This window comes from Sebastes fasciatus, chromosome 4 (assembly GCF_043250625.1).
Source record: "Sebastes fasciatus isolate fSebFas1 chromosome 4, fSebFas1.pri, whole genome shotgun sequence".
In the NCBI taxonomy this organism is placed as follows: domain Eukaryota; kingdom Metazoa; phylum Chordata; class Actinopteri; order Perciformes; family Sebastidae; genus Sebastes; species Sebastes fasciatus.
The window spans coordinates 19,509,921-19,527,306 of NC_133798.1; the positions used below are offsets into that span (position 1 = coordinate 19,509,921).

General features: G+C 42.9%; 1 protein-coding gene across 4 annotated transcripts in view; it reads left to right on the forward strand.

Moving 5' to 3' along the window:
• Positions 1-9,041: 9,041 nt before the first annotated feature.
• Positions 9,042-17,386, forward strand: part of reln (reelin) — a 118,278-nt gene continuing 109,933 nt past the window's right edge. For 2 of the 4 annotated variants that reach the window (XM_074632567.1, XM_074632568.1), the window contains exon 1: positions 9,042-10,015. In XM_074632567.1, coding sequence (XP_074488668.1) covers positions 9,763-10,015 — 253 coding nt within the window. In that variant the 5' untranslated portion in view covers positions 9,042-9,762. The remainder of the gene's footprint in view (positions 10,016-17,386) is intronic. The other 2 variants (XM_074632569.1, XM_074632570.1) reach the window with 2 other exon arrangements.

Consider the following 17,386-nt stretch of genomic DNA (forward strand, 5'->3'; position numbering starts at 1 on the left):
GGTGCTGCGTGTATTATTAGACACATGCACCCACTTTCCCAGTAAAAGTCCGCCACCACCACCGCATCATTTAGTTTAGTTTAGCAGATTGTCAGCTGTGTGTCTGCCCGGCGTAACGATACTCTGTCGCCCGGCGCAGCTGTAGAGAGTGTCCGACAAAATGTGTCTGTGTTTGGTTAAACGGTTAATTATTAACATCCCTAGTTTCTATATTGAGGAATGAAATAACATCTTAACTATTTTGTTTTTTCTTCAAGGGGCTTCACTTAGTTTACATTTAGATCAGGTCTGCAGCTTTTCAAATGTGGTCAGCAGTTTAATGTGGCCTAAAACTGGAAGGTAAAAACAACTGACTCACTTGTCCTCTTGTCAAGATTAATTCTGTTTTGCTAAATTCTCAGACACACAGCCACACATGCTACACTGTTTAATCGTTATCTAATTGTGTCTGGCAAGAAGTGACGGTTTCACTAAGACAAGTTACTACCCAACAACTTAGCGCTCAGACAGTTTATATTGCTTTGTCCAAACAACAGATTTGGGTCTGCAGAGTAGTGAATGTGAGAGAGGATGACCACAGTATGTGGGGAATGTTGATCCGACTGTTTTTCAAAGGATAATACTCCACTTGGTGTACGGGACAGCTTCATTTGTCAAGGTGTCAGTGGAGGCACTTCCAGAGGCTCTCGGCCTAATCCTGAAGGTATTGGAGACAGGACAGGGCCCTCTTATCACCCGCTCACGTGTAGCAGCTCTGCTTTTAAAGATGTGAACGTAAAAACATCAAATATCTGAGCTCAAAGCTCAAGAACCGACCTGCTGCTCACAGAAAGAGCACAACAAGCAATGTTCACTTTGTCATGTGCACGCTTGACTATTTCTAAGAAGTGTTAAGTATAATTAAATCACTCGTTTCAACTGCAATCATGAATCAGTCACTCGATTACTGAACAATTACAATACATGATTAACAATTATAATTATTTTAGCAGTTGCACCAAAGAAGTCTGAATACATTATACAAAATGAAGTGAAACATTTGGAAAACATCAGGTGGTTTGGGCTGGACATTATCACAGGACTAACCATCCATGCATAGAAGAAATAGACCAAACCCCGACTAGACACCGCAGCAACTGGAGCAGAGCTTAAATGGACCAAAAGAAAAGGACACCCATGAACCCACAGTTTTTTTTTTGGAGCAGAAGTGGATTAATACTTCAATTACTGTGGAAGGCTTGTGTTGTTTATCTTCTCGGTATCTGACTTTGAACCATTGTTCGGAGAACTTCTGGTTACAAACAGATAACTGGTGCCATTCAACACTGTGCTTCTGTAGTTAAGGAATAAAAAATACAGTGTTTGTCTTCTGGAGTAGTGGCATTTCATGTTTTTTTATTCTGTGGCAACAGTGCACATGGAAAAAGAGCTCTCCTACAGTATGTGTAGTGACTTAAACTGGGGCTAAGGAAACGGAAAAACACAGACGTGGACTTTTGTGTCAGCAAACTTGCTCGTTATAACTGTATCTTATTTTTCTTGGGTCGTGTTGTGTTCAGTCAGATCTTATATTTGCAATTAGAACATCTGGAAAAACTTTTGGATTTTAGGTACGGCTGCCTCCTCTTAGTCGAATAGTCGACTAATCTATTGTTTTGGTCAGTCTTTAGTCCATTATTCATTTTTATGCTTTTTTCATGCTGAATGACTTATTTCCTAGAAACTTATGAGCACATCTCTGAAAAGATTAAAGAGATTTAGAGTGGTGCTTTTGTGTGATTCTTTGTGGAGAATCTCAGTTTCACAGATCTGTCAAATTAATCAACTAATCAATCAGTCGACAAAATCATTGTGTGTTAGTCAAATAAGAATTTCTTTGGTCAAGGACAGCCCTAGTTTCTAGTGTCTGTCCAATCCTCCTGTAATGTGTACTGTAGAACTATATTCAGTGTTTGTAACTAAACAGCACATACAAAAGGTAAAAGCACATACAAAAGGTAAAAAAAAAAATGCGGCATTTACAGTATGGTCTCAAGACACTCAAGTGTCTTTTTCATTTTGTGTGCCCGATGTTGAGACCCGACTACCATCGTAGTTGTTCCCTGTGTGCTGGCCCAGGGAGAGCCTCGATGTTTGTGACTGCAGTCCGTCCTCTGTGACGGGGCGTTGAGTTTTTGGGGTGATCCTGGCTGGTTTTATTTACACATTGAGTAAGGCACCCCTCCTTTGACTCCTTTCAGGGGGGACAAGCTTTTCATGGGACTAATTGGAGTGTGCAAGCCATCACAGCTGAAGTGCTCCCGCAGGGCCTCTCTTTCTCTTTTTCTCTTTTCTTGCCTTCTCCCCTCCTCCAACACCCAGGCTTTTATTATCATTTGCCATATCGAGTAAACAACCTGTTAGTGTAAATTAGGGTCCAGTGAGTGATGAAGCGACACATCCAACCCCTCCTGCCTCCCTCTGCCTCTGCTTTCCCCTCTCTCCCTTGCCATCGCACTCTTTCCGTCCCTTTGAGCTCTTTCCTCTTTTGTGCCCCCACCCTCTGTTCTGCCTTGTTTGGCACGCAGCCTTTTCAAAGACAGTGGTAGTGATGGTGGCGGTGTGTGTGTGTGTGGATGCAGGGGGTCTGAAATGAAGATTGAAGCGGACAAAAAAGCCCTGGCGCAACCTTGAGGTGGAAATTAATAATGATAAAAATAATTACTGCCCCACTCCCATCACCCACGCCTCCCCGACCTAGTTTTCATAATGGAGAACGATAGCCCCCAGTCGCACACTGTGTGTGTGTGCGTGTGTTTAAGTGTGTATTAGTGTCTCTGTAGGGGAAGGGGCTGCAGATTGGCCATGGTGTTGTAGGGATGGATGTAGGACAGGACCTACATGAAGGAAACACAGAGGCCATCAGGTGTAGGGAAGTGTGTTGCTGTTAATACAGACTGCTACAGGTAAAACAGATGGCTCTATTGGCCAACACTCCTCTCTCTCTCTTTCTGCCACTTGTGCATCAGAAACACTTGAGCTGGCGTTCATTCGGTCTTAGCGCGCTGAGATCTTGCTCACCGTGTCAAGGGTCTTCATTTTGGGCAAATGTATTTGTGTGTGTGTGTGTTTGAACACTGAGCAGTTTGTGTGTGTATTCAGCAGGGGTGTGTGGAACAGACGGTGAACTCTGTGCTGTGACCCGATCTCTGCTAGCAGCTCCGGTCAGAGAAGGCTGCAGAAGGTCACACACAAACACACATATATGCACACACACATATTTTATAATGATGAACTATGACACAATTACCGTCTTTGGTGACCTATAGATGGCACATTTTTTTTCCATTATCAGACCGGGATTGTGTTTGACACAGACTCACATTCTTATTAATCTGATTCCACCTTATGGCTCTGTCAGATGGAGGTGGTAGCATTAAATACTATTAGTAGTGCTACTGTTGGCGTGTAGAAGTGAAACCTGTAAAACTTGCATTAACAGACAAAGGCCGTGTTCAAATGAAAATATCCCTAGGTAGAAAATAAAAAACACTGGGCTACAAATGTATTAACCTTTTAATAATTAATCTAAATATGTGCTTGTACGTAATCAATTGACCAGTGCAATCAGTCCACGGGCTGAACCGTGGAAAAAAACTGAGCCAGGATCAGCTTCTTGCTAGACAACCCTGAGTTTTTTGTGTCTGCAAACTCTGTTGTGTCAATTCAGTAGTCTCAATGAAATGAATGAAGATGTTTTCTCTAAATAAGTTTGGCTAATTAAAATAATGAGCTGTGTTGGTTGTCACTGTACCAGTCCGATTTTACATGTGTTCCAGTGAACCTGTTTAATCTCTTATGAAAGCCCTGCGCCCCATTCTGACCCGTCGTCGATGCTTTACCAAAACCTCTCTGAGACCAACCAAAAGTACTTTTTCTTGGTGTCTTAAATTACTCCTTAGACTTTTTGCTTGTTCAAACTCAGGAGATTCAGTCCTTCTGGCCTGCTGATACCTTACTGCTGATAAAAAAGGGCTATCCAAGCCTGAAAAGCCTTTTTAACTGACTCTGGCAAAGGCCACAGAGGTTGTTAAAGACCTGGAAGTGGCAACGGGCCAATGGTGGGGGAGATTTGCCCTGAAATGTTGAAATATTGTTGGACTGTTTTGGGTTTCATGCCTCTGCCATGCTGCACGGAGGTCAGTGCCAGTTAACTGGCAAAAAGGGATGTGGTTTCTACTTTTGAAAAGGGGACTGGAGCGCGTTCTGATTACCGGGTATCATCACTTTGCTCAGCCTCAGTTTCTCTTCTTATTGCAGAGTGACAAGTTTCCTTTGTAGCTACTCAACAAGAGGTGCATTTCCATCTGTTTTTATGTGCATTTTTAATTTTTACTGAAAATTTGAAGAAATCACTTGCTTTTTAATCGCTAAATACGTTTTTACACTTGGCTGAGGTGGAAAAGTTGGCGTATCGATAAAAGCAAAATCCGAGAGAGTGCGATGGAAACAGACTTAGTCATGATGTACATAAAACACGTGACCTAAACGTCCACTGATGCTTCAACTCCACAGGAGAGACAAAACATAACGGGAGACAAAAGAATAAGTTCTGTGTGGAGCGATGAGGAGACTGTAACCTTCCTCAAATTAATTAATACATGAAACAAACATAAATGCCACATTTACATCATGTTTTCTGCATTTTATTTCACCATTTGGGGATTGACTGGCACTCTTTTAATTACATCATCTGGTTGCGCCCCCTTCTTCTGTTTTAATGGCACCTGACTGGAGAATTAGCACCACCTACTGCTTATCTCGATGAACCAACTCCTAATATAACAGTACTGGATGAAAATGCACTTAAATTTTCATTTTGTTTTGCTTTTTAAAAAAAATTTGATTAGAATTTATGCTACATTTAGATGGAGACATGGCTAATTAGATTTCATATGGTATCCTATCATAGGGACTATCTTACTATTTTAGGTATATAATAGGCTGTCTGCAAGCTTTAGTGCATTTTGTTTTGTAGTTACCTTGCACGGCAGCTGGAATCTCGCGATGTCACAAGATCAAGCAAAATTCTATCTTGTCAGGCTTCAAGTAATGCGTTTGTGTCCGGCAAGTCAGAGCACGGACTGATCAGCGTCCTGTGAGGAGCCGCAATAGCATCAGTCATATCAGAACTGGAATGTATTTCTTCGTTGAAAGAAGAGCAAAGAACGGCGCTGAAGGCTTTTCATGTTTTCACTCTTCTCCCGACTGGCTCCGGCAAGAGTTTGATTGACAGATGGGTTTATCCAATCACCTGCCAAGTATTTGTTGAAAGTGCCTGCCCTTTTCCAAACAGTTCCAAATGACTGCTTCTCTGGCAGGTCAGGTTCATTTTGTCGTGTAATGTCATGAATAACTGTCACACTGTCAGTGGAATATTAATAAGAAAACCACTTCAGGATTGTCACATCCAATATGGCCTTTAAAGTATGGCGCAAACTGGACATTCACCAAAGAGTAAACACTGCATATTTTACATTTGTCACCCTGAAACTAGTATCCCAAGTGTCTTTAAGCCAGATATATTGTGTTTTGTCCATTTGAGATGGATTGGGATGTGCTTCAATTGACTTCTTGTGATTGGATTTCACCTTTCTTCCACCTTGATTTTATCTGTGAGAACAGATGCCGCAATGCATTTGTGCAAGGCCCCATCGACTAGCAAAGAGGATTTCTATGGCTATTTGGTACCTCACTTTGGGCTTGAACATCAAAAACATTGTTGTTTTCAGAAAAGTGACGTTATCTTGATCAGCTCACCTGTGTTGAAATGTCTCTTGCTTTTATTGGATTCAAAAGAAACTTCTTGTTCACTTGTTATTAAAAAAAACACAAGTTTAATGCTGAATCCAGGTCAAAACTTTAAAGTTAAGAGGTATATTTCTTCAGTGTGGGCTCAAGGCTTTAACTACAGTTTGGCAACATTTACAGAGTAGAATGCTATCAAAGCTGCACATACTGTAAGGACTTAAGCTCTTTAAGAAGTCTCACCGGTGAGTTAATGCAGTTAGATTAATTAAAAGTGCTTAATTAAGGCATTGAGGAGCTGGAGGGTGGCGGCGGACTGGTTGAGAGGAACAACAGAGGAGGACTGAGATAACCTCGGACCTCACTCTCCAGTCTCAGCAGAATGGTCCACCTATCTGACCTCGTAGAGCAACTGGGGAGGACGCACAGTGTTTCTGAAAAGTTACTGCCTTCAGTTCGACCATACACTGTTTCTTTGCTGTACTTTCTTTCCCACTGCTGTTCTCACAGTGCTATGGTGCACACCCTTGACATTGTCTTAAATTGGCATACTAAAACAAACATTACAACACACCTGGTCCTCGTGAAGCAGCTGTCACGCTTTCTACATCATTTATTTAGCTCTCTGATGTTGTGTTGTCCCATGGGCAACAGAAGCAGCAGGGGTTTGGTCACAGTATTACTGTGGACTGTATTTGAGGAAAATCGTTGCTTTCTCTTTTGAGTAACTGTGATGACATGGTTCTTTAAGCTTTTTAAGTTTTTGGAAGAGAGTTGTTGCTGTATGTTATGTCCATGGATGAAAAACTGAAGAACTGAAAACTTAAACACATGATCTCATCAGGCATAAAGTGTACTCAGTGGAGACTGAATGGTGCAAGACTAAGTATGACGAGGAGAGCACTGAGCAGGCATTTAATGAAGACAGTAGTAAGACTGTAGGGCTGGGATAATAAGCTTATCCCCCGATTCGATACTATCACGATACTTGGGTACCTATTTGATATGTATTGCGATTTTTAAGTATTGCGATTCTACAAGTATTACGATTTATTGATTTATAACTTTTTTTAACACTAGACCATGGGAAAAAGTTAAATCATACACTTCTAGTGACTTTTACTTTGGGAAATCTTTAAATTAATACAGTAAAAATGTTTGATTTTCAGTATTTAGGTTGTCAGAGATGTCCTGAAGTCAAATATATCAGTCAATGTCAGGAATTATTTATAAAAAAAATTCTAGCAACCAAAAAAATCAAAGAATAAAGACATTTCTCTCACAAATTAGTTTTTTTAAAACATTTTTATTTATTAGGGACATGTAACATGTTTTATACTTCTGGTGAATATAATTCAAATAATCTGATTTCATGTATGTGTGTTGTATATACCCTTTGTTAACACCTTATTTTGAAAATAGTAGTCACACGTGTATATTTCCGCTAACTTCGCCAAGTCCGTCGCTATGATCCGTTGTCTTTATACATCCATGGTCAGCTCCATTGGGGCCATTTGAATGCATTTAGCATGGGCCGCATTTGACTACAGAGATGAGAGTGACGGTTGGCTTGATGTTCATGAAGAGTTAGCATGCAGCTTTGGCCATAGCTTTTCCTGGCAATGTGTTTAACCCAAAGTGTTTCCATACTTTACTGTATATGTATTGTTTACCATACTTTGGATTCAAAATGTGAGGCTGCCGGATGTATCCCCGCCGACGGCGGACCCTCCGTCGTTTTCTGCTTCCTCGCTTTGGTTTTGTTTTGGTCTTGAAACGGATCTGACGTCACGTCACTCAGACTACAACAGTAAAAACAATAACTTCTTTCTACCTCCACATAGACTCAAATGAAGCCATTATATTGATTCTGGCATTTCAAAATCAATTTCAAAATTGTAAAAAATAAAAACGCGTTACATAGGGGAGTGGAATTTTTCCCCCCAACCCTACAAGACTGTATTTGAAGAATTTTTGTAGTTCAGCCTCACGGTTATGACTTTTCTGACAGTTCCGACAGTAATTTGTAAATTAACATAGATCAGACTGGCCACCATAATAACAAATCTACAAAGTGAGGCTGTGAAGCTCTTTAAAGTCGCATAATATTTGCCTTTTTGTCCTGCCTTCTTGAATATCTGGACTGCAGTATGGATAAACATGCTGACTGAAGCTGGTCCGGGTGCAGCAGCTGGCCTGGCAGGTGAATGACTTCGCTTGAGAAAAAAATATAAATCATTCAAAATACCAAAGCAGAGAGAAACAAAAAAAATAGGCAGAGATACAGTATATGGTACATCATCCAATCCGTGAATGTGCATATGGACATGTGTGTGTTATGTGTGTGTGTGATTCAGAGTTTAAACTGTGAAAGCATCTGGCCATGCCGGCCTGGCTGTGTGCTCCTGCTGTGGGTCAGTCAGGCTGTTTGGACATGAAGTGGCTGTGAGTGTGTGTGTGCAGCTTGCTGGCTTGGGAGTGTTTATGTCTATAATAGGCACTTAACCACACAAACCCAGCAGGCAGCTAAAGAGAAACGCCAGAGGAGACGCTCAGCGGTGTTAACAGCAAGTTCTTTAAGTTCCCCCCCTTTACTGTGATAATTTATTTAATGTGGTTTTCTCTGCAGAACCACATTATATAGCAGTGTCTTGTCTGCTGAGAGGATCTTCGATAGAGGGGGGGGGTATCACTTACACACAGAGCAAGAGATGGATGAGGAAGAGACATTGAGGGAGTGTGTGGCTGAAAAGTGTGAGGTGCAGCAGATTCATGTTGTTTGTATTTATTTCCGTATGAAAAAGGAGGGAACAAGATGTGTGTGTGTGTGTGTGTGCAGAGTGTTGAAATACTTATCCATCATTTGGTGAGCTGGAGCAGAGGCTGGTGGGGGAGAGAAAGCAGCATTATGGCTGGTGTCTGCATCGTAGTGGTGGGTTAATCTAGAGCAAAGAGGCAGCGCACGCCGCTCTGACAGGGAGAAAAAAGTTGGAGAATCCTGTGGAAAAGGAGATTCTGATGGAAAACCCATGAAAAAAAGCAACAGTAGAGACGGAGAAAAACAAATCTGAGTGCTGCTGAGGACGAGAGGAGAGACGGAGAGGTACGGGTTTGGAAAAAGAGGGAGATCTAAAGAAGGGAGGGGGACTAAGTGGGAGAGCAGCATGGAGACACAGGGAAGAAGAGGGAGGTGAAGAGAGCGGAAGAGGGAGGGAGAAAGGAGGTGTGATAGTGGGTGGGAGAGGAGGAGACAATCTGGTGGACGGGCAAAAAGACAAAGGAAAGAGAGGGAGAGTGAAAGGGATATGTCAGTAGGCTGGTTAGGGATGAAGAAACTAACAGATGCATATATAAGACAGCCAAGGTCTCAGGAGAGGGATACAAGAGTGCAATGTGGAGTAACACAGTGGTTTAGTGAGAGGTAAAGAGAAGGAGAGAGGAGAGGAGAGGGGGGGAGGAAGAGATTAAGGAAAAAGGCAGAGTGATAGACTGGCAGAGAAGAGGGAGGAGAGAAGAGCTGGATGAGAGAGAGAGGAGGGAGGCCGTCTCGTAGAGCGCATACAGCACGCGTGGAGCTGGTGTTAGAGCGAAAGAGAGACAGAGAGAGGGAGGGAGGGAGGGAGGGTGGGAGGAGAGAGGGAAACAGAGGGAGGGGGTGAGGTATTTAAACGCCGGAGCAGGACAGCACAGGCGAAGCTCTGAACTCCCAGAGAGTGAAGGTAGGACAGGGGAGAGGAAGCAGAAGAACAGAGCTGTACAGTTTTCCTGACGGCCAAGCCCACACACTCACACACATAAATATTGCACATACAGACACTCTCACGCACGCACTTTTGGACTTTCGACTCATTTGTGGACTCCAAAAGCTGTCCTCTCTCTGGAACTCTACCTGTGCCTTCCTCGCTCTCCCACTCATCACTCTCCTCAACTCTTCACCCACCGTCACTCCCTCAGCCCCTCGCCTGGTGAGGGCAGATGGCCATGGCGCCGGCCTCTCTCGGGGGTGCCTTAGGCTGTGCCCTGCTAGCCCTTGTCTTGGGGAGCAGCAGCGTGGATTTCGGGGCGCCCCCCGCAAGCTTCTACCCCCGTTTCAACCCCTTCTTCTTCCTGTGCACCCACCACGGGGAGCTGGAGGGAGCCGGGGTGGCAGAAGGTGGGGGAGAGGTGCTACTCACCCTCCAAATTACGGGCAACCCCATCGCGTACACCCCTGGACAGGAGTACCAAGGTGAGCACACCCCCTCGACGTCCACTTTTCTTTTTTTTTTGCTGCATGTTGAAGAGAATGAGATATATTGTTTTAGCAATTTATTAATATTGATCTGATTTTTTTTTTTTTTTTATTATTCATTTTAAATAGTTTTCTTCTCGTGAAAGAAATTCACTTTGAAATTGTAGATGTTTTCTTGCTGAAATTGTTATTATGCATAAAATACATTTCACATTAAAGATATAAAAAAAACAACTTCATGAATTCCACACACACACGTGTGTACGGTGAACACATTTTACTTGCAGGTGCTTTGCTTCACACATGAGGTATACCGCTGTGGCATGGTGTGCATATGGGAGTGTGCAGTTTGTGTGGGGTGGCTGTTGTTGGAAACCAGCATTTATGTAACTGTAATAAGTAGTGATGCTGAGTGGGACTCCTGTTCAGTGCTGTGAGCAGCTTTGGTGTTTTACTGAGCTGTGATCCTGATGCTCCATGTGTAGGTGGCTTCTCCACAGGACTAACAGCGAGATTCCTCCAACTGAATGAGAGAGAGCGAGTGCATAAACGGCAAGTGCGAACGGACAAACGGAGCATAGAAAGCTCTGACTGATAGAAATAAAGATTTAGAAACCAGTAAACCATGAGTAACATGTAAGAGATCAATGTCCCCTTTCCCACACTGATATGCTGGCACCTGGTCCTGGAAAAATTATCCCCTCTGACCTCCCAAACTGTGTCATCGTTGCTCAGTCACTCACTCTCGCCACTCACTTAACACTGGGGACAGTGACCCGCACAGGCCGCCAAAGACCTACTAAGGTCACATTCCCATGCAGCTGTTTTCCTCTCTAAGAGTTAAACATATACACATTTCATGTATATAACTGATTCTATCTAACTTCCTAAGTATACACACATTTTGTGTACATTGCCTATATCTTTTCCTAATCCTGTCTTTGTTGTTTTTCACCTAATTTGATATGGCAAACAGTGGATTTATTACAATGTACGTGCGCTGTTAACAACTGCAATCCATTATCATGACAAATAAACCTCTTGATTTCAAAAAGGATATGTGCTGCAGAGTTTGTGTAATTGTATACAGAAAGAAAAGGATATGAGAAGGCCAGGAAAACAGAGCAGGAAAGGAGAGAAGTCTGGAAGAAGAAGCAGCAGTATTATCCTCTGTCTGAAAATAACAGCCCGGATCAACCCTTCAGTCAAGCACCTTTTAACTGGGACCGGGCTTGTAGGGAGAGCGGGCGGGGAGAGATTTGAATAACTAGCTGGTGGATGGGAGGGATAGAGCGCACGGAGAGGTTTAAATAATTAGCATTAGAAATGTGGTGGACTGGGAGGAGGGAGAGATTTAAATAGGGCCACGGCTGGGATCGGATGGAGTAGGGGGAGATTTAAATGACGATGAGAGGATTGAGCAGATAAGATACCAGCAGCGGGGCTTGCACGGAAAAATGACAGGGTTCCAAGCTGCTCACTTTTTTTCTCCGTCCCATGTTTTGGCACATGATGGCACCTCATTGTTAAATTTCCGGGGTTTTGACTTAGTTTGCATGGGGATGGAAGGATAAATGGCAAGTGAGCAAGTGAAACGTGGCTGGCTGTCTGCAATCAGGAGCAATCCCTAGTCTCTCTTTTCCACCTCTCTCTCATCTTCTCAAACCTTGATGGTTTACATGTTCCTACCACAGTCACTGCAGGCTCATTGTGGCAGGAATTGGGTGTTTTGAGGGCTATATATATATATATATACAGGTGTTAGATTGAAGGTGGACATGTATCTGCCTGCTCTGCTGAAAGCCGAATGAGTAAACAGTAAATCACATCTTCTGGTGGTGTGAAGGAAAGAGCAAGGGAAGTGCCATTTTTTCTGCAAATGAGCTGTTGTATTCAAGCATGCTTCTTTTATTATTTGGTTTGATCTCAATTGTTTTTTCCCCATTGCTTTTTATGTGCTCTCTGGGCTTTAGTTTTGGATTACATTTGGTTTAATCTTCTAAAAGCAACGTGTGATCTAACCACTGAAAGAGCTGCATGTGGAAATGGTGGGTGGAAGGCATTAGAGATGCTGGCTGTGTGGTTGTTGAAGGGCTGTAGAAAAGAAAACTAAAGAAAGAGCGCGAAGGAGAGGTTGTTCGTGGAGGGAGGGAAAGTTAGAAAAAGAAAAGAGATAGATGACCCTTTATAAAAGAGACAGGAGCCGAGTGTCTCTAAAACCCACCTCGGTATTCGGTGCCGAGTCAGAGGAAGATTCTGTGTGGCCGATTTGTCGTACAGTAATTGGGTTTCTGACCTGACCTCACTGCCTCTCGCTTCTCTGTTGCTTTTGAGTGATAAGACCATGTGTGGGCAGCGTACTCCGTGTGTGTGTGTCGTAGACGAGATTACTGTGTTTAGCTATCAGAATGAAATGACCAAGAGAGGTTGCGTTACTCTCTGTGTGAAATGTTTGAGAGGGTGGGTGTATTGGCAGGGTCATAGTGGACAAAAAGGAGACAGAAATACTTTAGGGACACTCTGAACCGCTGGGAAACAGAACGAGAACGGGAAATGAAAAGATTTGTGTGCTTGCATTCAGACTCTAAGGTCAATCCTTGTACCAGACAAATGGAGACCAAGTGTCACTCACGCACACTCCCGTACTGCCCACATGCAGCCTTATCTTTCAGAAGAGAGTGAGCAGCAAAACGAAGTAAGGTCACGCTGGGATTCGAGCCTGTCCTCTAAATAATCAAACGACCCTTTTGAACCACTTTTGCTACACTCAGTCAGGAAGCAGTTCTTTATTTCAATAATGTCAAAGCATTTTTTACATTTAGTCTCTGACCTCTTTTAACTGCTGTGGGAATGCGAGATGTTCTCCATACAGCAACCGCATGTTTATAGGAAGCAACACAAAAGCCAGAGCCCTGTTTCCAAACACAGTCAATCAGACAGCACTGTTTTTCATTCTTGTTGTTTCTTGTCCCTCTTTTTTGGAAACATTGCATGTTCATTTTCACAGTTCTCAAGAAGGGATGATGACACAGCAGTGGGAGAACAGGAAGTAGGCAAAATTCCTCCAAACAGACTGTTTTAGTATTGGAAAACATGGCCTTTCCAGTAAAGCACATTGGATTCAAATCATAAGCAGAAGGGACATCAATCTATCGTGTTATGCAGTATGATTTTGAAAGCACGATAGAAAAGATCTGTGAGGGAATGGAGGAATGACAGCGCTGTGTCCTCTGCAAGTCAGTAGAGAATAGCCAGAGAAATGGAGGTGCATGAGAAGAAATTGGGCCAGTGAGATTGATTGAGTGCCTTTGTGTGTTGAGGAATTTGTACCATTTTTTCTGTCGATTTCATCATAGTTTGTAGTGATGCGTGTGCACTTGTGATTAAAGCTACAATTGTGTTTATCATGACAGCGGTTTCAAGTTCACTGCGTGTTTGTTTGTATAGAACCCGGTGTTGTGTCTGGCGGCAGCATAGAAATGGAAAAGGAGTAGAACGGACATACCCATTCAAATCAACGCAGCAGGATGGTCAGAGCAGAGGACATTTTTAAGTGTACAAGGCCAGTTTTAAAGCTTAAGTGAAGATACTGGGACCATATGAAACTAGAAAACCTAAAGAAACCATTGGTATCAATCATGTCATACTAGCTTGTCACGAAGGAGGTTGAATAACGCTCCAAACTTGCGCTAAATTTTGGTGAGGAAAAACTGCCATGGCTATTTTCAAAGGGGTCCTTTGACCTCTGACCTCAAGATATGTGAATCAAAATGGGTTCTCTGGGTACCCACGAATCTCCCCTTTACAGACATGCCCACTTTATGATAATCAAGTCAGCACACTGACACACTGACAGCTGTTGTTGCCTGTTGGGCTGCAGTTTGCTATGTCATGATTTAAGCATATTTTTTTATGCTAAATGCAGAACCTGTTTCTGAACAATATTTGTCATTGTTTTGTGTTGTTAATTGATTCCCACTAATAAATATACATACATTTGCATAAAGCAATCATATTTGCCCACTCCCATGTTGATAATAGTAGAGAGTAGAGAGTATTAATTACTTGACAAATCTCTCTTTAAGGTACATTTTGAACAGATACAAAATGTGTGATTAATCATGGACAATCATGCGGATCATCGCGTTTAAATATTTGAATCGATTGACAGCCCTAATATAAAGATAAACGACTTACGGCAAGTCGCAGACTAACTGAGGTGAGGTTTTGCAGTAACAACTCAAACGACCAATGTAGTAGTCACGTTACGAAGCATAGAGAGCCAGAATAAATGAGTACAATTGAACAACTTAATGCTTCATTTACTCACAGCGGAGGAAAGCACATTGCTATCGCCAGTAATGCTACCAGTGTAGCATTAAGGCATAGGAATGGAATTAGCTAGCTAACTAACTAACTAGCGAACAGCTGGCTAGTTAGCTAGCTTGCTAATTCTGCCATGCTTTAATGCTACACTGGCTACAGAGCCGAACAACGGGCTGGTGGCCAACGGCAGCGCTTAGTGTATCGGCCCCTCCGCCTCACTCCCCACCGCTCCGGAGAGAGACAAGCTACTCGTAAGCTGTGACCATACTTCACGGCCCCACTGACTTGTGTTCTGTTGTCACCATAACAACTGACAATAATCACCATTTTCTTGTGTACTTGTCAAATGACCACGGAAAACAGTTCAATGTCCGTTCTACTCTTATTCTATTTGTATGGGTAACTGACACCAAATCTGTTGATTTTATGTTCATGGTATTTGAAAAGCTTAAAGCTGAAGTGAGATTGGAGCAAATATGATTAAAGAAAGTTATTTTTATAAAACGGTCGCTTTATCCTGACAGTAGTACATGAAACAGGTAACCTGAAAAAAATCATGAGCCTCTGTGTCCTCCAGTGTCCTCCAGTGCTCCTAACAGCATCTGCAAGATTTCACAGACCGGAGGAAAACAAGCAGTCAGAGCTGATCTGAGGTCCATTGTCCAGCTGCCATCTATGAGAGCCGGCTGTCAATCACTCACGAACTCCGACCAAACGGTCAAACTAGGCTCCGCTGATCAAACATGAATCAATATTATGTTACGTTAATGCCTATTTCTCACCTCAAATGTTTTCAGAATCATCTTGTAGTGCACGGTTTAGCTGTAAAATGAGAAAGTTTGTGACGCCGCCACCATTGTGAAATCTAGTGAAGGAACGCCAAGTGATTGTGATTGGTCAAAGTCTCAAGTCACGGGCTAGATTTTATTTATTTTATTTTTTTAAAGCGTGAAAACAGAGCCATGAGGAGGAGCAGAAGTCTAGTTATCTCTCAGAACACTTGAATTACAATATGCTGAAAGGTTATTATGGAATTTTTGCCCAATGATGCTAAAAATATACTGCCTACTGCCACTTTAAGTAAGTACTTGTATTCACAGAATGTGTATTTGCATACAGTGTAGAGTTTTTATATGCAAGGTTATTGATGTCAGTGTAAAGCACTGAATGAGCCACTCACACAAGCCCCTGCTGAGGCATGCAGGTTCAGGTAGGCAGCGTGGCTCTCCCTCTCACTATATTCATTGTTCCTACACACTATTGAAAGCCGAACAATATTCAATGGGCTTCAGCAGCGTGTCCCTACCACAGTGTCACAATAGAAAAACACGAGGAGAAACAGTGTTGCGAGGGAAAGTGACGGAGGGTAAAACAAAGCGAGCTGCTTAGAGAACGGGTTGACAGTACAGGCTGAAATGGCCATTGCTAATCTGTCAATGGTCTCTACAGCAATCCCTGTTCCATGGACCTTTTCATGTGCAAATGATTGAAGAGGCCCGAGAAACAATCAACATTTCAAGGAGATTTGGACGTTGCCACTAAATGACATTCTTAATGGGAACTTGGAGATAAATTCATCCCCACAAAATGCCATCAGCTCTTCCCATGATAACCTATCAGATTAGACATTGTGAATTACTTCAGCAGCTCTCCTGCCAACCAACAGAAAACAACTCAATGTGCCTTGCAATGGGAAAGAGGCCATTATCTATCTGCAAAGTTGATTACTTGTCGTGGTTGGGGGGAGTTTTTTTCTGTGAGCATGCTGTTGACCGATGTCTGTGGAACAAGTCACTCATGTCGAAGTGAAGGTCACAGACACAAGGCCCTGGTGAGGCTGTAGGAAAGCAGGTATTATCTCTCCATATACCAGGTCATATCAGTAGAGCCACAGTGAGACAACAATCACTTGGCCCATCTTTAAGGGGCCGTTCACATGTTGCATCTAAAAATGTGTGGAAAACGCCAGCCGTGCCGCTTTTCATCCTTTTATCCAAGGGGGGTTGGGAGGTTGTGCTCCTGTCGCGCCTGCCTTTACTAAGCAACCAAAACCTGCGGGTTGCTATAACGATGATGATGAAGTTGAGATCATTTGGCAGTAAGCCTCACTGACTAAACTAAACAAAGTCAAAACAAAGATAAATTGATTTTCAGCACCGCAACTCCCTCACAGTAGCTTTACTACTCAATTTCTGTGTCAATTTGGCTGACCTTTCAACGGGATGTTGTGATGTCTTTGGACGGAGTGAATAAAATATGAGTTAAAGAGTCCATGGGACAGATAGTAAAGCTCTGGATAGCCCTGCACTAAAATGATTAACTCGTCCTTCATATACTTACCGGATATGTACAGAAGAAAGAAAAGATACACGGTGCGCGCTGCAGCATTCCAAAAGTTAAACTATTTTTATCTCAGGCGCAGCTGCCTGTAAAATAGGTGATTGGGAACGCTTGTGTGCCAAAATGCGGCACGTGAAAGGCCCCTAAGTCTTCACAAACTCACAGTCGTCCCTGTCTTTAGATTGAATACCAAAATGGCATCAATCTGCTGTGACTTCAGCAGCCCGTCGGATGTCATCATCGCCTTCTGCAGCACTTAACCTCTGAGGGTACCGTGCTTTCTGACCTCTGACCACTTCTTGTCAGTGCTGCATTGCTCGGAGCTCTGTTCCTACGGAGTGATTAGATTGGGCTGGTGGCCCTACTTTTCCTGTCCACCAGTCTCCTTACATCTCTGTTCAGCCTACAGTAGCTGTAGCATTTCATATTTATCTATTTAAAAGACCAAGGAAACTCTTAAGTATTTCTTACGGTGCAGCAAGCATTGGTCAGTGAACCATCAAAAGACTGGCCTAGTTTTCATGCAGACATCCAGTTTAGGGGACCAGGGACACTGAAAAAAGAGGTAAGAGTGAGGAAGGAGTACAGGGGGGATAGGGGCTAATGGTTTAATATGGCTCTCTTGTGAGCAAAGCAAAAGCAACACGCAGATAGCACTAGCACTTTCAAGTGGTCCAAACCCGTGCATTCATTAGCTTCCCA